Source organism: Cervus canadensis, chromosome 32 (genome assembly GCF_019320065.1).
Source record: "Cervus canadensis isolate Bull #8, Minnesota chromosome 32, ASM1932006v1, whole genome shotgun sequence".
Lineage (NCBI taxonomy): Eukaryota > Metazoa > Chordata > Mammalia > Artiodactyla > Cervidae > Cervus > Cervus canadensis.
In genome coordinates, this window is record NC_057417.1 from 37,859,263 (window position 1) to 37,878,757 (window position 19,495).

At 59.3% G+C, this 19,495-nt stretch overlaps 1 protein-coding gene and 1 long non-coding RNA gene across 2 annotated transcripts; one reads left to right on the forward strand and one right to left on the reverse strand.

Moving 5' to 3' along the window:
- Positions 1–45: 45 nt before the first annotated feature.
- Positions 46–6,270, forward strand: LOC122432982. The gene is made up of 3 exons (XR_006266997.1): positions 46–314; positions 5,769–5,905; positions 6,133–6,270. It is a non-coding gene; the product is annotated as an uncharacterized LOC122432982 (long non-coding RNA).
- CCNF (cyclin F) lies at positions 1,167–19,026 on the reverse strand. The gene is made up of 17 exons (XM_043455336.1): positions 18,901–19,026; positions 17,700–17,854; positions 16,357–16,463; positions 15,366–15,433; positions 13,834–14,027; positions 13,417–13,470; positions 12,693–12,797; positions 12,331–12,408; positions 10,894–11,045; positions 8,567–8,731; positions 6,711–6,834; positions 6,264–6,444; positions 5,852–5,939; positions 4,606–4,705; positions 4,406–4,533; positions 3,699–3,868; positions 1,167–3,096 (listed from the first exon to the last, which is right to left on the reverse strand). Exons 1-17 carry the CDS (start codon positions 18,914–18,916, stop codon positions 2,615–2,617), a joined length of 2,367 nt encoding a protein of 788 aa, XP_043311271.1. The 5' UTR covers positions 18,917–19,026; the 3' UTR covers positions 1,167–2,614.
- Positions 19,027–19,495: the final 469 nt, after the last annotated feature.

A 19,495-nucleotide genomic window follows, 5' to 3' on the forward strand; every position in this document is an offset into this window, starting at 1 on the left:
AGCCCAGCTTCTGGGCCCGCCTTCCCCGATGACGACCCCGCCTCTAGCCCCGCCCTTTGGCCGGCGGTCCGAGCAGTGACCGGCTCCGACCCCCGCCTGGGGGCAGCAGAGCGAGCTGGGGGACTTCGGAAGACGCGCAGTTCTGGTTTGGATAACGGGGTAGATGGAGGCTCCTGTGGTCCCTTAACGGTCGGCTTCGTCTTTGCATCGAGGGCGCTCTAAAGCAGGGCCCTGGGACCTTGCTGACCCCGGGGCACCTATCGCAGGGCCGGGAACGCGGACGGGCCCATAGGTATTTACTGCTGTGGCCGGAGGTACGGATGACGTGTGTGTCGGGAGCAGGGACAAGGCAGGAGGGAGTGTGCACTTGTGGACACGCTGACGAGGTGATGACATCCGGGAGTGGTCACCTCGGCAGAGGGGGAGGAGGCCCAAGAGCCAGAGATGGGCACGAGGACCAGTGGGGCTGGGCAGGCTGGTCCCCGGTGGGGCAGGGGTGCCCGGATGGGGCCAGGTGAGGGGGAGCTGGAGCTGAGTGGTGGAGGGACAGCAGAGCCTGGTGTCACAGGAGCCTGTCCCAGGAGGGAGTGTCCGCGGGAGACACGTGGGAGTGGGGGTGGTGGGGACAGATGCTGGCTGAGAGGAGTGATGCTGGCAGCAGGGCCCATTGTAATTGGATCTAACAAGAAAAAAGGATGAGTGCCAACCCCACAGGGGCCAAGAAATCTCAGGGGAGAGCAGGATGGAGGACAGACCTGGGAGGGGGTTTGTTTAAAGATAGAGGAGTGTCCCTTTCACTGTTGCTAATAGGAAGGTGCCACAGCAGAGAACAGATGCAAAGGAAGGGAGCTGAGGGTGCTGGGACAAAAGGGGGAAGGGTCGAGTGGGACCCAGGCAGCCCTGGGACTGCTGTTAGGGTGGGCACCTCCATCAGCAGCGACCTCTTTTCTTGCCCAGTATGGGGAGCCTGAAATGAGATTCTCAGTGAGAAAGGAGGGGAGGGGAGCAGACACAGGGAGACCCCACCCTCCAGTCAGGCGGTATTAGGTCCCTACCAGAGCACTCTCCTTCTGCGGATGCAGGCTGGCCAGGAGAAGGCAGAGAACTTTTGGGTTTTGATAAGGGGCCAAGGGGACAAGGCAGTTCAGACATGCACATCACTCAGCTACTACTATCCTCATCACATTTAATCCTCACAACACCCCTGTGAGGTAGGTATTGTCACCCCATCGTACAGATGAGGAAACTGAGGCTCACACATGCCTAGGGGCACACAGTCGACAAGGGAGGTCTGCAGTCCCGATGCTGGGATTCCCTTACTCAACCATGGCCTACCGAGGGTGGTCAGAATTCGCCTACAGCAGCAAAAAAGATAGCTCCCACAGGGAGTCAAGAGCCCAGAAAAGCCTCTCCGGGCAAGCGTCTCTTGGTCCCTGTAGTTTTGGTTCAAGAGCATTTGGGGGACACTCCTGGTTAAGTGGTTCTTTCTGACATTTCAAGAGAAAGCAAAAGCGACAGCAGGTGAGTGTGCTGGGGTCAGCCCAGCAGGGGAGAGCGGTCAGGGTCATGATTTGCAGGAAGTCACAGCAGGTTCACCCTCACCCAGCAAGCCAGTCCTCTGGTTCATGCTTTTCCGTGTCTTGGTCACCTCAGATGTTACAAATGACATTTAATTTTTTCCTGGATAACCTCTCTGGGAAAACTGATTTTGCATACAGTGTCAGGAGAGCACTGAGGAGTTTGAATCAAATTTTCATTTTTCAGTTGAGCCTAAATAATGTTGAGAATTTTTTAAAATGTAATACCTTCTATTTTTAATTTTTCTTCTGTTTTTTATCCTAGAGGGATGAAGAATGGAAATAAAGACAGGGAAACAAATGGTCCAGCAATTCAGTGCAGAGAGAGGGTCATGCAGATACCATCTGTTGGGGACACAGATGGACCACTGCAGGAGAAGGGACATATTTTTAAAAGGAGCTGAGAACATGGGAGGGAGCGAGCCTGTGACTGAGAATCCAGGCCCTCGAGCCTGGTGTTCACGCACAGCCCACCACGGTGCCCGGGGCAGAGCTCTCTCATTGCAGGAGGCACCAGCCCGTGAGGAAAGGAATGCATGCCCAGGGCAGGGCAGTGTGGGCCCAGGGATGGCAACATGCTCAGGGCTGTTGGCTCTCCTGGGACCCCAGACGAAACAGACGGGGGTACGGGGAGCTGTGTCTGGACACTTGGGCTACACATGTTCTCAGCTGTGAAAGCTCAGTTCCTGGGGTGCTGGGGGGGTGGGGAACGTTCACCCAGGATGTGGGCTGAGTTTCCCAGAGGAAGCAAGACAAGACACGGGAGGGAACAGAGACACAGGACTGACGTGGCATGGTGTGACTGCTTCGAGGCTAAACTTCCCAAAGAGGAGGATCTGAGTTTTCGTTGTGCTCTGGAGATTCTGACGGCTCGTGATGGGCTCCCCTGGAGAAAGAGTCCCAGCCCCCAGACCTCCCCTCGGGCCCCGAGCGAGGCCAGCGGGGACCCGCAGGGACTGTCTCGTCCCCCGCCCCACACCAGCACAGCAGTAGCGCCCCCTCAGCGGACGTCCACTGCGGCACACGCTCAGACACACTCACAGCTTCAAGAAGCCCAAGTTCATGTCCTCCTCCTCCTCCTCGCTGGGGGCCGACAGGTTTTTCCTCTTCACCTGCTGTTGGGGAGCACAGCTCTCCGGGGGGCTGGGGGGGCGGCACTGTAAACACGACTTCCGGGTGTGGTGGTGGCAGGGCTGTGTGTTCAAGCTGCTGCCCGTGGGCAGCTCTGAGGTAGACTGGGGGGCCCCCCCCGAGGCATGCCCGGAGTCTGTGGGACTCGCGCTGCTGACGGAGGAGTACCCCGACGTCGTGACGTCCTTGCCCAGCCCCCGCCTGCCGCACAGAGGGGGCTCCGGCCCTGGGGTCCGCAGTGCCTGGCAGCCTGGCGCCAGCGCCTGTGTGTCCTGGGCCCCCCACGCCTCCTCCGGGCAGGCCTCCTCATCGCTAGACTCCAGACAGCAGTGCTCCTCGGGGCTCAGGTAGACCACGGTGACGTCGAGGACGCCGCTGGGAGCCGTTACTGTGGGGGACGGGGGACGTCGGGGTGAGCCTCCGCCCGGCCAGGACCCAGGGGAGCCCGGGGTCCCACCTCAGCCACAGCTCCTCACCCTTGCTGGTCACTCCCCTTCCCTTTGCTTAAGAAGTCAAGGGCGAGGTGTGTCCTCCAAGCTCAGGGTGACACCCATGTGACATGGGGAACAGGAAGAAGGGACAAGAAACTGAGGGCCATCTAATACTTAATCCTGAGTGGATGCAGAAGCACACAACTGGAAAATCCATAGACATGGCCTCAAACCGGGCCCTCGAGTTCCCTTCCCCCTGTCTGCAGATGGTTGACCAGACATGGGGACAGAGCCTTCTGTGGCCTGGCCTGGAGGGACACCCGAGGCACAGGACCCAGCGGGGGAGCGGGGGTCACGTGGCATAGGATGTTCTAGAAAGATCTTGTCATGAACGCAGGTGGGTCTATCCTGCCCCTGCCCCGTGCAGTCCTCCCGGCAGCACATGTCCGGCCGGGCCACAGCCTGTCCTCCCTGTGGGCTGCAGTGCCGGGTGCTCTGCTCTCCCAGGCTCCTCGGACACGAGCTCCCGCAGCCCCGGCCAGGCCCGCCCGCCACTCACCGTCGCCCTCCTTCTCGCCCTCGCTCTCCTGGTCGCCCTCGTAGCCCGAGCAGTAGTCCAGGCTCCAGTCCAGGAAGCTGCCCAGCAGCGTCTCCTCCTGGCTGGACAGCTCGGCGGTGGGCGTGGTGACGAAGCTGCCCCTGTCCTCCTGGAGGCTGTTCTCCCGCTTCCTGGGGAAGGGAGTTGGGAATGCAGTTACAGGCGGCAGCGTCAGGGGGCCCAGCCTGGTCCCTGGCATGCGCCTGCCCTGCCCCGTGTGCTGTGAGCACCCAGGAAGTGCCCTCGGAGGCTCGCAGCTGATTCAGAGGTCGGGCCGGCAGCACAGTGAGGTCCCTGCTCATCTGGACTTTGTAGGATGAATAGGAGTTCTTTGGGGGGGGGGGCGGAGGGGAGCTTATTCCAGGCACCACAGCCAGGACACTGAGACAGAAGAGACAGGGTGATGGGGTGATGGGGACCAAGTGCCCCAGCCTCTCCTCGGGGCGCGGCTGGAGCACTGGGGCGACGCGCGGTGGGGCAGCGTGGCCCGGGGGGGCTCCACCTGTGCTCAGGACCACCGAGCCCACAGGGAGCTGGGCTGGAGCCACGCAGGGGAGGAGGCAGGGCTGCAGGTGGTGCAGACCACCAGCCCAGCTTCCGTTTCCGGGGGATCCCCAAGGGCTGCAGGGGTCACACGGGAGCCCAGCTGGGCCCGCGGGCTCACTCACCGCTTGGCCCTTCTCCCGGAGGGCGAGCTGAGGAAGGCGTGAATGTCACCTGCGCTGAGGAAGGGCGCAGGTTCCGGGCTCTCCTGCTTCACGCCCAGGGCGGCACACAGCTGGCCGTAGCTCAGCACCTGCAGGGGAGGCACGGTCAGAGGGCGGCAAGGCCCCGGGCGGGCGGGCCTGCCACCGGCACCCCTCGGTACCTCTTCCAGGCTGATCTCCTCGTACCGCTTGTCCTCAAATCGCTGCTTGACGGCAGTGAGAGACACCTGCCTATAGTCCTTGGGGGCGTCATCGTGGAAGCTACCGACAGACAGATAGACACATGAGGGACCGCGGGGGGCGGGGAGTGCTGGCACCGCCCCTAGGAGGCTCCACCTGCAGCCCCCGCTCAGACGGGAGAGGACCTGACGTCCTTGAAGCAAGCCCAGCACCACCGTGCAGACGCCCGGCAGTCCCTCGGTTAACCTGAGAGGCGCCTATGACCCAGCGTCCACTCCCAGGTGTGTCCCCGAGAGAAGGGGGCAGAGGTCCCTGCAGAGACCTGGACACAGTTGTCCACAGCAGTGGGGAGGCAGAAAACCCCCAAAAGTCCATCAGTGCAGAGATGTAGAAGTAAGACGGGGCCTCTCCGCCTGGGGGCTCCCTGCACAGTGCAGACACCGTGCAGGTGGGAGGCCGCTCACACCTACAGGCCTCATGGTGCGCGGGCCCGTGATGAAGCGTCCAGAACAGGAAGGAGAGGAGTGTTGCGGGGTGGGGGCCGGTGGGGAGGGGACACCCGAAGGTGTTAGGGAGGCAGGGCAGGTTTCTTTGAGGGAGAAGATGTTCTCTGACTGATGGTGGTGATGCCTGCCCAACTCTATACCAAAAGCCTGTCGAACTGCACACTTAAAAAAAAGTTTCACTTGTAAATAAATATTTCCAGTTTATCTGGATTGAAAAAACAAAAAAAACTAAGGGAAGGTAGCAGGGAGGCAGAATCACCCGGCCCCTTGGGTGGGGGAAGGGGATGCTGAGGCCACGTGGCCTGAGAAAGGAGGGGGCCCTGGGGGCTTCAGAGCACGCAGTGCGGGTGGGATTGAGTGGGAGCAGCGAGGCTGCCAGCCGGGGTGAGATGAGAGGGGAAGGGCCAAGCGCCTGAGGCAGGCACGGCCGGCCTGTGCCCGGGCTGCAGCCTGACAATGCCAGCCTCCTGCAGTGAGTTACCACCATCTTTTCTTATGCTCTACTGTCTGTAGAGTTAGGTTTGGGTGGGGAGGAGCTGCTGCCCACACAGGAAACGTTAAAAAACGTGTGCGCTAAGCAACATGGCCCTGGGACTTCTAAACGCCAACCCTGAGACCTGCAACTCATCGCCGGACAGCCCTCCTGTGATGTGAACGCCCTCTGGACGCACGGCGTGGAGGATGTACCCTGTGTGTGGGGCTCGCTTCCTTACACACTTACCACTTCTGATGAAGACTTAAGACACAGGGGATGAGGTCTTCACAGGAGAAGCCGGTGAGGTCCCACAACTGGGTGGTCCAGGGCTGCGCTGGGGAGGGAAGTGGGGGTCATGGGGCCGCCTTGATGCCCACAGCCCCAGTGGTTCTGGGATGGAGCTTCCTAGGGCTCAGCGCTGAAAAGGCCCTGTGCCCAGGGCACGCATGCCCGCTGTGCCCTGCGGGGGGAATACCAAGCCACCCCCAGACAAGGGCTCTTAGTCTATCCTGCTGCCTCCTCCTCAGGAAAGAGAAGCATGCTGCTTTGTCTCCCCCTCCCTCCCCCGGACCCGAGCACCAGCTCCCGACTCCCGGAGACCCTTGCCCGCGGGCTCAGCCCAGCTCTGAGAGGCGAGCGGGAAGGACCGGCCGCTTACTCTGCCCGTGTGTCAGCCTCGCCAGCAGCAGGGCGGCCGCAGCCAGGTGGGCCGGGGCGTAGGCGGCCAGGCTGGTATGCAGCAGGGAGAGCTCGCAGAGGAAGCCGCACAAGTGCTGGGTTCTTGGTGCCATGGGGACCAGCGTCAGCAGAACATCCTTGTAATCAACCACGGTGGGGACCTGGCGGGACAGGGCGGTGGGCGTGGGGTCGCGGCATGCAGAGGGCCCTTCTGCCCGCTCGGGGGAGGCTGGACTGCAGACACGCTGCCCTCCTAGTGGCCAGCACACTCGCTGGGCACGCCGAGTGGCTGTGGCCTCGTGCCCTCTGGGTCCTGGAGGGCTTCCCTGAGCAGAGAAGCCCAGAGCCACGCACGTGCCCTCTGCTCCTCCCACCCCCTGGTGCTACTCGGCCTCGATTCAGGAGGAAAAGGCGAGTGGCCGCTTACCCGGATCTTCCCGTCCAGGGCCGAGATGATCTCGCCCATCATCCTCACCAGGTCCTCGTACTTGTAGGTGTTGTCTGTGAGCCACACGGCCTCCCGGATCGTCAGGATCTCTTTGCTGATGAACCTGGAGTGTCAACAAGGGGTCTGAGCTCGCGCCCCTCGGCGGGCTTTAGGCTTCAGTGATGGGGTGGGGATTCCAACGGGTTGACCTGGCTGCCCCCGGCGGGTGAGGTTAACTGGAATGGTCACGTGAGCCTGTCGTAGAGGCTGAGGGGCAGGGGTATGAGCGCCACAGACCTGTGGCGGGAGAGTGGCTGGGCTGCTGGGCATGCAGGTGTTTCTGCAAAGTCCAGCCACGAAGGGTGTGAGCGGCCAATCGTCTTAATCTCCCGAGGGATGAGGGTTTGCCCTGCCATGTGCCAGCCGCTCCGGAGCGAGCATGAACAGCTTCAACCCAGAAGGCAGCCGAGCCAGCAGAACCAGAGCCAGAGGCTGTCTGGAGGTCTGGACCCAGCCCGGGGGTCGGGCAGAGGGACTTGGGCGGTCCTTGGGCAGGTGGTCACCCTGTTCTCTCCTCTCTCCCAGCGCCAGCTAGCAAGGGACACGCTGGTCTGGCGGCCTCTGAGGGCCCCTCCCCGCGCCAGGGTGATAGGGGCCGAGCCCGCAGCCGCTTGGTCACTCTGTAGCTCACGCGGTGGCTTGGCTGAGAGGACAGAACAGTGGGGACCATATGTGCGGGGTGCAGTGACGTCGAGAGGGGTGGACGCGAGTTTGTGCTCAGGCAGTGGCAGAGTGGACGGAGGGGTGTCTCAGCCCCTAAAAATCTTTTAAAGTGATTATCTCACGGCCGGTCCCCCGGTCTCTGATGGCAAGGACGTAACCATGCTGTTTAGACCTGGGGAGGCTGGGGACCTACCGGTCCAGCCCTCTCTGGTGACAAGACCCGGAGCTCTGGGTTCTGAGGCACGTGTGAGAGGTGCCGGACCGCGTGTGGCCTGAGCCCCGCTCCCTCCGCCTGTGGACACCCTGCTTCCCTGGCCACCAGGAAACCACAGCGCCCAGTTCCCATCAGGGCCACAGGACGGAGCGCACTGCAGGCGTGGACTGGGTGGCCTCAGGGGCCATGGCAAGTGGCAGAGAGCAAGTCAGGGCCTCAGGCACCCGCATGAGCTGATGAAGCAGATACATTACACCCCAGTGACACACGTCTCTGGGTCACTGTGCCAAAGATAGACCAGTCCTCCATAGTTGACGCCACTGTGTGCAGCGAGCCTGCCCCTCACCCCCTACGCCTTACAGACAGGCACTGCCCGGGCGATGGCAGGCCATGTAGGAGAAAGCTGGTTTAAAACACACACAAAAGCAACATGTGTGGTGGGACGTGCCACCCACGCTCTGTCCAAAGGCAAAACTGGGTGAAGAAGTGCTGGTTTTAGGAAGGTGGACTTTCGTGAAACTTAAGACGGCTGACGGGAAGAGTCAGAACAGCCACCTCTGAGGAGCCCGCATCCTGTCCCCGGGGTAGGAGGGGGTGTGAACCCGGCTGGACGTGGGTCTCTGGACACAGAGCTGACAGCCTGACTCGGAAGGGCAGCCGACTGCGGCCTCCCGCATCTCCATGTTGCCCTCAGGGGCCAGGGGAACACAGTTCCTGCCCAAGTGAGGCCACCACGGGATGAACGGCGGCTGCCCGTGCACGGAGGGTCAGCCCTGCTGCCCCCGTGTGGGGAGGACCACCTGCTCTGGGCGCCCCTGAGATTAGAGCCCCGTTATCATGAGGTGGGGTGCCGAAGGCCTGCTCGTCCCACTGAGAGGCCAGCCTGTGACCTGCGCAGGGCCGGCCAGGGGTTTCTCACCGCGTGCAGATGACCATGCAGGCGATGCCCAGCAGCTGCAGCCGGTACCGGGGCACCAGCCGCCTCCGCAGGTACCGGTCCACGCACTCCACGGTGAGGTGGAGACACAGGCTCGAGAAGTCCTTCATGGTCGCGACCTCCACCAGCCAGTCGATGAGGATGTACCTGTGGGAGGAGTGCTGCCCCTGACACCAGGCAGAGCCTCTGCAGGGCCCCGAACCTCACGGGGTCCTGTCTCCCGCTCCCTAAACCTCCACGGGGCCCTGAACACCAGGCAGAGCCTCTGCGGGGCCCCGAACCTCACGGGGTCCTGTCTCCCGCTCCCCGAACCTCCACGGGGCCCTGAACACCAGGCAGAGCCTCTGCAGGGCCCCGAACCTCATGGGGTCCTGTCTCCCACTCCCTGAAACTCCACGGGGTCCTGTCTCCCAGCCCCGCTCAGCCATCCATCCCGAGGGGCGAGCGGTCACTTCAGGTGTCACGGGCTTATGCTGGCAGCCGTCCAAGGGGGTGGGGGCCCCACCACTCCTGACTTGGTTCCTGGGAGGCAGGTGGGCGCACACATGTGGACCCTGCCCACCCCCACCCAGGGGCCCCCTGGCACTGGATAAACTTGGACCGTCACTTATAAAGGGGCAGAGCGGGTCTGCTCTGGACACTGGGGACAGGTCACAGGTGAAAGGTTACTATCCTGGAAACCTGTCTCCTCCCTGAAGAACTCTCACCATGGGGTCATTTGTCCCAACCCCCTGCAGTTGAGCAAAGAGCCAGGAATGCAGCCCAAGCAGGATGCACTGAGCCCGGGCGCTTGAGCTCTCAGCCACCAGGCAACCACGACAGAGGGCTCGGGCTGCAGAGCTAGCAGACACAGGGTCCCTCCTCCTCGATGGCGCCAAGGCCAAGCCGGGACCCTGACGCCACAGGGGACACTGCACGCAGCGGCAACGATGCCCGGGCGCAGTGGACAAAGGAGAGGAGACGGGAGAACAAAAGCCAGAGGGACGAGCCGCGATGGCGAGGGGCTCTGAAGGTGGAGGGCGGCTCCAGGTGGGCAGCCAGACAGGAGCGTGTTTCACAGGCAGAGGGAAGGCGCAGGGGGGTGAGGGCAGAGTGAGCGGGGCAGTGGAGGGGGTGGCCGGGAGGAGCGCTCAGGAGTGTGAGGGCCACACCAGCCACGACTGGGAGCAGAGGACGATGCTCCCTGCGAGGACACCCTGGATAAACACAATGACCTGACAAAAACCGACCAACCGAACCACACACTTTAAAGTGGTTTAACCCGAAACTAATGCTGGAAATCAATTATAACTCAACTAAAGAAAAGGAAGAAGTCGGCTGTTGTCTGACATGGAGGAAAACAGACAAATGCTCAACTTGTGGCTGAAATAATATTATGTTATTATTTCAATAAAACTACTTTAGCTTTTGAAAAGCAAAAAAGGTTGTTTATGTTAACCCTCACTCCCAACACACAAATGGAATAGCAACAGTGCCCCCCACCCCCGCCAAAAAACGGAAAGACTGGGAGGGCACAGGGCGGGAGGGGCACCACCACGGCAGGTCGACTCAGGAGCACAGCAGCTTGGGACTCCCCTGGTGGCCCAGTGGCTGCGACTCCGAGCTCCCAAGCTCCCAGTGCGGGGGGCCTGGGTTCGATCCTTGGTCAGGGAACTAGATCCCACGTGCTGCAACGAAGAGATCCTGCATGCTGCAACTAAGACCTGGTGCAGCCAGATAAATTAGTCAAATAAAAAAGGTACAGCAGCTTGCTGACATTTAATGTGGGAGCAGGGGACACTGCCCGCCTGCTGTGAGCGGAGAGGTGGCAGCACAGCCAGGGCCTGCCCGTTATACATCTAAAACGCATTCGCGATCCCTAGCATGAGCTTGGAAAATTATTCACATTTTCCATTTTGCTTTCTAACATGTTCTGTAACAGCGTGTCATCTCCAAACTTCAGAGGAGAATGGACTTGCGGAAAGAGGCAGGTCACGGGGTTCCGAGGCTGCAGGCCCCCACTTCCCCTGCTGATGCTGATGCTCGTGAGGATGGGTTGGGAAAAAAAGGTGGTTTTTCTGGCATCATTTTAGAAAGAGGTTTAAAATGGTTTAACACTTTCTGAGGCTTAAAAAGGGAAACTGGAGAGAACAGACACTCATATGGGAGTTTTCTTTTTTTCCCAAAGCCCTAGATAACTCGGGCATTACTGGTTTTAGAAAACACACACACACACATGTGCACGCATGTACGTGCACACCGGGGGAGGGGGGGGATCCTGGTGGGCCTGTCACAGGACCTTGTCACCATGGGCAGTTCTGGCCCCTCACCTCATTGTGTCATTGAGCCCCTTCTGGACAGAGAAGACCCTCTGCTTATTGACAGCGTGGGAGGCCTGGAACAACTGGCAGACTATCTCGCTGGAGGCTTTTGCTTCCAATCCGAGCTGGTGTCCGTGTGCACAGGCTTTGGCTAGAGACAGCTGCGGGCGGAAGAGTCATGGGGTGAGCAGGGGCAGGGCCTTCCTGTCTGTCAACATCCTGGCCCACTTACACCCTCTAAGCCTGCCAGAACAGGAGGGCCACGATTTTACTTATGCTTTTGGAAGTAACTAGTAAGTCACGGTAGAACGTTTAAAAGGGATGAAAGGTACAGAACGGGAGGTCGGCCCCTCCTCGCCCTGCTCTTCCTCTGAGGGGGTTTCTGTTGGCTTTGTCACCTGGGGGGCCGCCGCTGTGCAGGCCTGTGAGCCTTCTGCTCGTGAGGCCGACCCCCAGGCGCTGCCTGTGCCCTGACGCTTTCTGGAAGGCCTGCTCGGACTGTCACCCCCACTCACAGGAACACCGAAGACTATCTTATCACATCTTGGCCGGCCCAAACTGCTCTCCTTGAGAATGTTTGTTTTCAGAAGTTACTAGCTAGCCACTCAGAAGCAAAGAATACGTGTGTGTGATCTGCTCATGGGATCGGCCATGACCTCTCTGAACGGGCGCCTTTCCGAGGAGCAGTGAGGTCAAACCTGCCCCATATTTTGTCGGCTAGTATTTACTTGCTCGTTTCTGAGCATACTGAGGCCCCGTGTACTTCTATGGGGACTTACTGTTCTTACTCATCAGTCTGACCTTGTCTTAGCAACACGCTGTTGATCGTTACATTTCTCGTAAACGTGCTGCGTGCCTTCCTGGACACAAACATTACAGTGGCCTGTCATGTGGCAGGTGGGCATTCCTGCTGCGGACTTTGTCCCAAGTTTTTAAGGGCCAGTGACTGAAGCCCCAACTTGATGGGGTCACAGGCACCAGCTTGGCCAACGGGGACTTCCTCTGATTTGTCTGGAAATAGTGACTTCCTTGCAGCTGCACAGGGACAGTGTCTGGTGAACGCCAACTACAACCCTCCAACGTCCAGGTCCAACGCCGGACCACCTGGTGAGGGGTCAGATACTGGGAAGAGGATAGCGTTCCTCACGCCAACCTGCACTAAGGAGCCTCAGGTCCCGCTGCCAAGATGCTGTCCCCGCAGGCCTGCTTTAGGGAGCTGTCCACACTGACAGCAACTGTGGTTAGTCCACAGCACGCAGGGAGGACGAGGCTGGCTGTCTTCAGTGCCATGGGCAAAGCGTTCCCAGGCTGCCCTTCCTGCACACCTCAGAGCTGACCACCCTCAGAGTTGCCCTGGCATGACCCCCCCGCCCCCCGCGGGAGCCTGGCAGCCCCACCCCGGGTCCCAGAGAGGAGGCACTGGGACCAAGCTGGCTCCCAGCTCACCTGCGCCTCCCAGCAGCCTTTGGCAGCAAAGTCCCTGAGCTTCCGGAAGCTGTGGAGGCACCGTCCGGGGTCCAGCATCTGTCAATGTGAGATGCCCTTACATGGCGTGTCTCTGGAGGAACTCAGAACCAACCCCCTGGGTTCTTCAGTGTTCCCCCAAGACCCCCAGAGGGGCCCCAGCTGGGCCTTCTTTCTGGCCCTTCTTGCCCTGAGTGGTGGTGGTCGTTCCCAGGGTGGAGCTGAGAGCAGCCCCGGGGGCCCGAGGAGGACCCCCTGCGTTGGCAGACCCTTGTCCAGGGCTGCTCTGAGACTAAGCCTCTGGCCCCCGTCATCCTCGCTCTCCCAGACCTAGGCCCACTCACATCCATCCGCCTGTCACTCTCCCAGAGCAGGTAAGAGCTGGTCAGACACCCCTGGTTAGCAGACTCTTCAAACAGGTTCCGGGCCTGCTTCTGCTTCTCTTCATCCTAGAATAAGTGACCACACATGCAGTGCTCACCTTTAATAAAATGAGTCAACTAAATTAGCAGAGAAACAACTTCCCTGGAGATACGCCATGTGAGAACCGAGGTGGTGTGAGCCCATGAGCTCTGCCCTCGGGCCTTGCTCCTCCTGCCCGGGGCTGGGCTGGCCTTGGCCTGGCGCTGCCCGCTCAGTGACGGAGGTGGGGGGTGGTGGAGACCCCCAAGGCCCTCTGGCTCCTCGCTCACACCCCACGTCCCGCCCCGCTGCAGTCAGAGCGCCTGTCACCAGAGGCCACCACCCTCCCCAAACTGCTGCTGGGGGCCCTTTCACACTCGTGCTAAGTGGAGTCCACGGTGTGAGGAGGCGGAGGGAGCCGCCTGGAGCCGGTCGGGAAGCACGCGGGCCGTCCTGCCTATCAGACGCTCTGGCTCCACTGGCAGCACAGACAGGCTCCTCTGGCTGGGAGACCTGTCGGCCCCCTCCCGAGGCCTCTCATGAGCGTCCCAGTCCTCGGTGCTTGCAGCTGCCAGAGAGGCGAGCAGCACAGAGCCGCAGACCCGCTGTGCCCATGCCCACCCAGGCCAGGACGCCAAGCAGCACGCGGGCGGGCGGGGGACTCACCTCGAAGAGGCTCAGCACCCTTCCCAGGCAGTGCAGTATGGACGCCCTGTGGGTCTAGAGAAGGAAGGGTGACCGTCAGTGGGGGACTTCCTGGGGCACCCCGACCCCCGCCGTACCCCCGTGTACAGGTCCTCTTGCTCCCCAGCCGGCCTCCACCAACCACATCACGGAGCCTCTGGCCGTCCCTCTCCGCGGGCACCGTCTGCAGCCTCACCCCGCCCCCAGGCCCCCAACCCTGGCTCTGACTTCTCCCTGCCTGCTGGTTGTTTGCAGGCGCTCCCATATTCACATTGTTTTCGGAGCCTCCCCTGCCCTCAAGTCCCTGACTTCACGCGGTCCACAGCATCTCCCCTCAGGGCCGTCTCCTCTCCTGGGACCCTGTGGGGTGCCCCACCTGCACCCCATGCCGGGACTCACTTTCTGTAGCTGGCACTCCGCCCTGAGGCTCTCATGAACCACGGCCTTGCAGCAGCTCCCGGACACCGACCAAGGTGGGCGGATGAAGAGCCAGATGAAGGGCGCGGCGCCCACGTTCAGCCGCTCCGCCAGGCTGAAGTAGCGAGATGCCTTCAGGCCGTTCACTTCCGCCCGGGCCTCGTCAGACACTGACACTGCAGAGACGGACAGAGCGAGCCAGGATGTCTGGGGGCGGGCACAGCAGTGCCCCCAGTCCTTTTGCAAAGTCTAGGGCCTTAGGCCGCTGCCACGCGAGGTTGCTGGTGCTTTAGGACAGAAGAGCCGGGATGGGGGCTCCATGCTTTTCTTCCTGTGTTTTGTGAACCAAGTGCCCTGTGGCTCCTCCCACAGCCTGGAGTCTGAAAATCCAGGAAGGTGCCCCCCACCCCCCACCCCATGGAGGTATCACAGGCCCACCCTCCTGTGAACGACTGCCGCCCAGCCCCCGCTTAGCAGGGGATTCTTTCTGGGGTGACAAGAGCATTTCAAAACGAGCGGTGTTGGTCGCACAGCTCTGAAGACACCGACTGGGCTGCACACCTGGATGGGTGAGCTGAACGGTGGGAATTCTCTGGGCAAAGCCTGGATGATGGGATGATCAGATGACGGGAGGGTGGGCACAGGACGGCTCATCGTCTCCACGTCAACAGTCCAGTCAACCAACTATGACTGGGGCGACCTCTCAGCAAGGTGCCAGGTCTTTTAGAAGCAGAAAAATGGAGGAGGTACTCAAGACTTTATGTGTTTTGGGAGCTGGGACAGGATGAGGTGCAGACTGGTTCCTGCCTGCAGGAGGAACCAGGACGAGGTTCCTTAGTGAGCCCAGCAGATCAGCAGGAGTCGGGAGAGAGGGTCGTATCAGGCTCTTTTGAGCAGCACCCTGCCCCTGGGGGTGAAGGAATCTAGGTACCAGGCTGGCTTTGGCCTGCTTGAACTTGCCTCCCGCCAAGGGCCTTGGCTCCCTCCCTGTGTTACCGACACCAGGCATCAGGCATGCTGTGACTGCCGCCCCAAGTCCCTCAGATGAGCTGTGGCCAAGGAGAGAAGCTGGGGTCTACTTGTGGGCTACAGTGTTAACTAGGGAGACGGGAGGGCTAGCTCGCCTGAGAAGCCCCCATTCTGAGTCTCTACTCAAAGCCACTCATTGTCAATCGAAATTAAAGGCTCGTTAAGTAAGAGGTGACCTCCTGACTTACAGAATCAAAGCTCATCAATGGGTCCCTGAGCAGGACGCCTCTCTGACACAAGCTCCCGAGATACAATGGTACACAGCCAGACACGGCGAGAGCAGCGACTAAACTGCTAACATGGGCACGGGCTTATGTGAGTTCTAATTTTCTTTTTTTATCTGACTGCAATGTAATGCATGTGGGATCTGAGTTCCCTGGAAGCTTGGAGTCTTAACCCTGGACCACCAGGTAAGTCCCTAGCACTTGTTCTAAAGTGTCAATGCCAAGCGGGGCGAGGCCAGCCCCAGACCCGGCAGCACTTACAGCCTTCGTTGTAGAGGTAGGCAATGCCCAGCTTCACGGCAGCTTCAAAGTTCCCTTTCTCAGCAGCCCTGGAACAACAGGAACATGAAACACTGCATGATTTTATTCTATTAAGGTTATGTTCTACCACAGCACCTGAAACTACAGTACTTACTTTCTGAACAGCTTTTTTCTGGTAATGACTAAACAGCTATTATCCACAACACACTACATCACAGATGAGGCTTAAAAACACGCTTAAGCGAAAGAAGACAGTCACAACAGGCCACACGGTGTGTGACCCCGCTCACATGAGATGCCCGGGACAGGCAAATGCATGGAGACAGACAGTAGATGAGAGGTTGTCTAGGGTCTGGATTACTATTGGGAAGATAGGGAGGGACTGCGAATGGTTATGTGGCTTCATCCAGGGGTCACGAGAAGGTCCTAAAGTCAGACAGTGTAGATGATTGCACAATGCTGTGAATATATTAAAAACCACTTGATCAGTACACTCTAAGTGGTTGGGCTGTAATGGTTCGTGGACTATGTCTCAGGCAGCCTGCCTGTGACCATGGGCACACTGTGTGACTCCTGGCCCCTCTGGCTCTTCCTCCAGGTCTCAGTCAGAGGGGGTGGGATCAGCCAGGGAGTGTAATGCACTAGGATTCAAACCACATGGTCCTGACCAAAGTAAGAGAAATAAGAAGTTTCCACGTGCAGGTGACCTGCATCTGAGCCACACGGGATGGGTCACAGCCTACGCGGACCTTCTGGAAGCACCACTGTGACTAATAAGTGGCAGGCCTGTGTGGATGACCCATGACCGTGCTGGAAGTCGTGTGACTCAATGGGTGAGGTCTACACGCTCAGTCACTCCCTGGGGGATGTGGTGTTGACAGGGGGCTACGAGCACAAGGAAAATTGTGGCCAGGTCCGGTCCTGAGACAGACTGGCACAGCGGGGAAGGCCAGGAGTGAGAGGAAGCCCGGCTGCTCTCAGGTGCAGATACCTTTCAAAGAGCTTCAAGTTCCCTGGAGAAGGCCACAGCTCCTGGAAGCTGGCGCATGCCCACACACTGGCATGGTTGTCCACCAAGTACTTCAGGTGGGAATGTACCTGAGGAACAACGGGAGTGGGGTGGGGGTTATCAAGGGGCTACAGGGAAGCCCCAATTCTGGAGCTCCTGAAGACATAGGGTCTCCTGTCTCCCTCTGACCCTACCAGTAAGGCCTCCCGGGCTCTGTGTATCACAGTAACTAGCAGTTGCTTTGAACAGAGAAAAGAAATCAGACACAACTTTCTCTGTGGTTCTAAAGGTGGGGACAGGTCCTGGAAGTGGGGGTAAACATCAGGCTGAGAAATGGGATATAATGCTATATACATGCAACGACCAGGGAAACCAACTCTGAGGCTAACGGGTAGGTCAGAAATCTGTTTTGAGCTCCTCTACTTAGAGTTTTGCTAGTGGGAGCACAGCTGGAACCTGGGGGTCAATGGGGGCACTCAGGAAAAACTGAACCATTTACATGGCAGCAGCCTCAGGCGGGACCTCTGCCCTGGGTGAGGGCAGGCAGTGTCCAGGCCGGGGGCCCTGAGCACAGGTAAGCATTTTAAGTGCAAAAGCTCCTACTGCCACTGGAAATGGCACCTGCAGATGTTATGAATGCAATGGAGGCAAGTTTGGGAGTCAGACAAATGGGTTCTTATGGGTGTTCCCGCACTAATTTGCTGGATGCCCTTGGTTAAGTGGCTTAGGGTGAGGCAGCAGTTCTGATATCTGCACAATAAGGCCCAGAGTCCCTTCCAGCACTGGATATTATATGGGCTTTGTCCTCATGAGGGCTTCTCTAGTGGCTCAGACGGTAAAGAATCTGCCTGTAATGCAGGAGGCCAGGGTTCAATCCCTGGTTCAGGAAGATAGGAAATAGCTACCCACTCCAGTATGCTTGCCTGGAGAATGCCATGAACACGGGAGCCTGGTGGGCTATAGTCCATGGGATCATAGAGTTGAACACAACTGAACAACCAACACTTCTACTTCACACCATCCTCAAGAACATATTTTTTCTTCTTAATACTGTTTCATTTCTTGAGGGATTCAAATTTCACTGCCAGGAAAAGGTACTTTCTCTGTTAAAATAAACGCTGCAAAGAGCAGACTCAAACCTCGGTGTCCTACATTTTTGCTTTCCTGTCATCAGAGCAATCTCAAATGTCTATTACCAACATCACCGTTGTGGATCATCTACCCCCATTGCTAGCCAGAGTTTTTGTTCTGACATTTGAGACATGAAGCCTTCGTGGTAAAACCAACAATGTCAGGGCTGACACTGTGTTCATCTGACAACTTACAGCTCGGACAGCGAGGATATCTCCAACAGAAAGCCATTTCAGGATATGAAAGAGTGCATCTTCAGGGAGATTCAAGATTGTGAGGTTTCGAGGTCTCCTTCTTATTCTCCGCTTTGAAGGATAACAGAAACACTTGGCACACCTACAGTGGATCACTTAAGAAAAAAAATTGGAATGGTTTAAGTGATGTGTTGGAAATGAATTGTGCTGATATGAAAAGTTACACCTGAACATGTTTTAACAGTTACTGGTCCTCTGCCCCAGCCATAGTTACAGTCCCAAAGATTAAATAAATAAGTGGTAGTGGTATAAGAGACATCTTCATTCATTCAAATATTTGATAAACGTTTATGGTGAGTAGTAATCATGTAACCTGGCCATTGGGAAACCATCTGACCCACAGCCCAGATAACAAGAAGGAAGAAAGGAAGAGCAGACAGTGTTGATGATGATTAGCCAGGGAGACGCCTGGACCCTAGCTGATTTCTTTGCTTCTATTTGCACACATGACTAAAACATGAAATGTTAAGGATTTGAACAATCTGGTTTTCGAGTTCAAATTCCGAGGGTCCGTCCTGCAGAGAAGCCAAGAGTGGACTTGGAGGGCAGGCCAGTCCCAGCTCTGTGGATGTCAGAGCTGTCCGACCAGTCTCAAGGTCCTCTGAGACCCTGACAGGGGGTCCTTCCAACTTCAACTCCAGCAACTCTTTCCTCCCTCCAAGCAGAGGAGCCTGTGGCAGAAGGAGCCATCTCTGACGCTTTACCCGGTTCTTCATCCGCTCCTTCCTCCAGTCCCCACGGGAGGTGGCTGCTCCACCACCGGCAAGTTCCCTACTCAGGGCGTCTTCCTGCCCTCTCCCCTCGTTCCTCACCCGGGCTTCCCATCAGTAATTAACCTAATGCGAAAGCCGAGCGCATACGCAGCTCGACCGATCCTTGTCTTCTGCCCCATTTTCCTCACCCCCCTGCCCTAGGACAGCCATGGTATAACCACGGAAACCTCGGCGGCGCTCACGGCCCTGCACAGGTGGCGGTCCCCTCGCGTCGCTTTCTCGCGGAGCCGGGCGCCGCTGGGTATTTAAACCGCGCGCCGGGCAGGCGCCGTCGGGACGATCCGAACCCCGGGCCGAAAGGCTCAAGCTGGCCCCACTCAGCCTGGAGGCCGCTCCACCGCGCACCGCGCCCCGCGCCCCGCGCTCACCGCCTCCGCTACCCATAGCCGTCGCCGCTGCCGTGGTCGCCGCCGCCGCTGTAGCCGCCAGACCCGCCCGCGGGCCCAGAGCGCGCCTCCCCACGCAGGCGCAGACCCGCCCGCCTCCCGCCTGAGTTTTCAAACGCGCCGGGCGTTCCCATTGGTCCACCACGGGGGGCGCGCGCCACTACCCCGCCGGGCTCCGCCCCAAGCCACGCCCCCTCGGCATCGGGCGCCCGCGACTGGCAGCTCCAGGATGCGAATTCGAACGCCGGCTGTTGATTGGTGGAGCCTGCGCGGCCGCCCCGCCTCCCCGGTACGGGCTGGGGTCTGAAGGAGCGCGGCTCCCGGGCAGCCGGCAGTGGAGTTCCTGGGTCCGCTCCGGCCCGCGTTGACATGCCTTATTTTGGGATTTGGCCTTGCCGCTGACTCGGCGGCAGAGGTCACGGCGACCGGAGCCCATGGCGCACAGTGGGTTGTCAGTGAAGTTCTGAGCGGACCGGCCGCGCCTCCGAGTCCGGGGTCTCTTGAGCCCGGACCCCGACGCGGTCTTCTACCTGCGTGGACGCAGGCGAGCGAGCGCCCGCGGGAGGCACCTCACCGA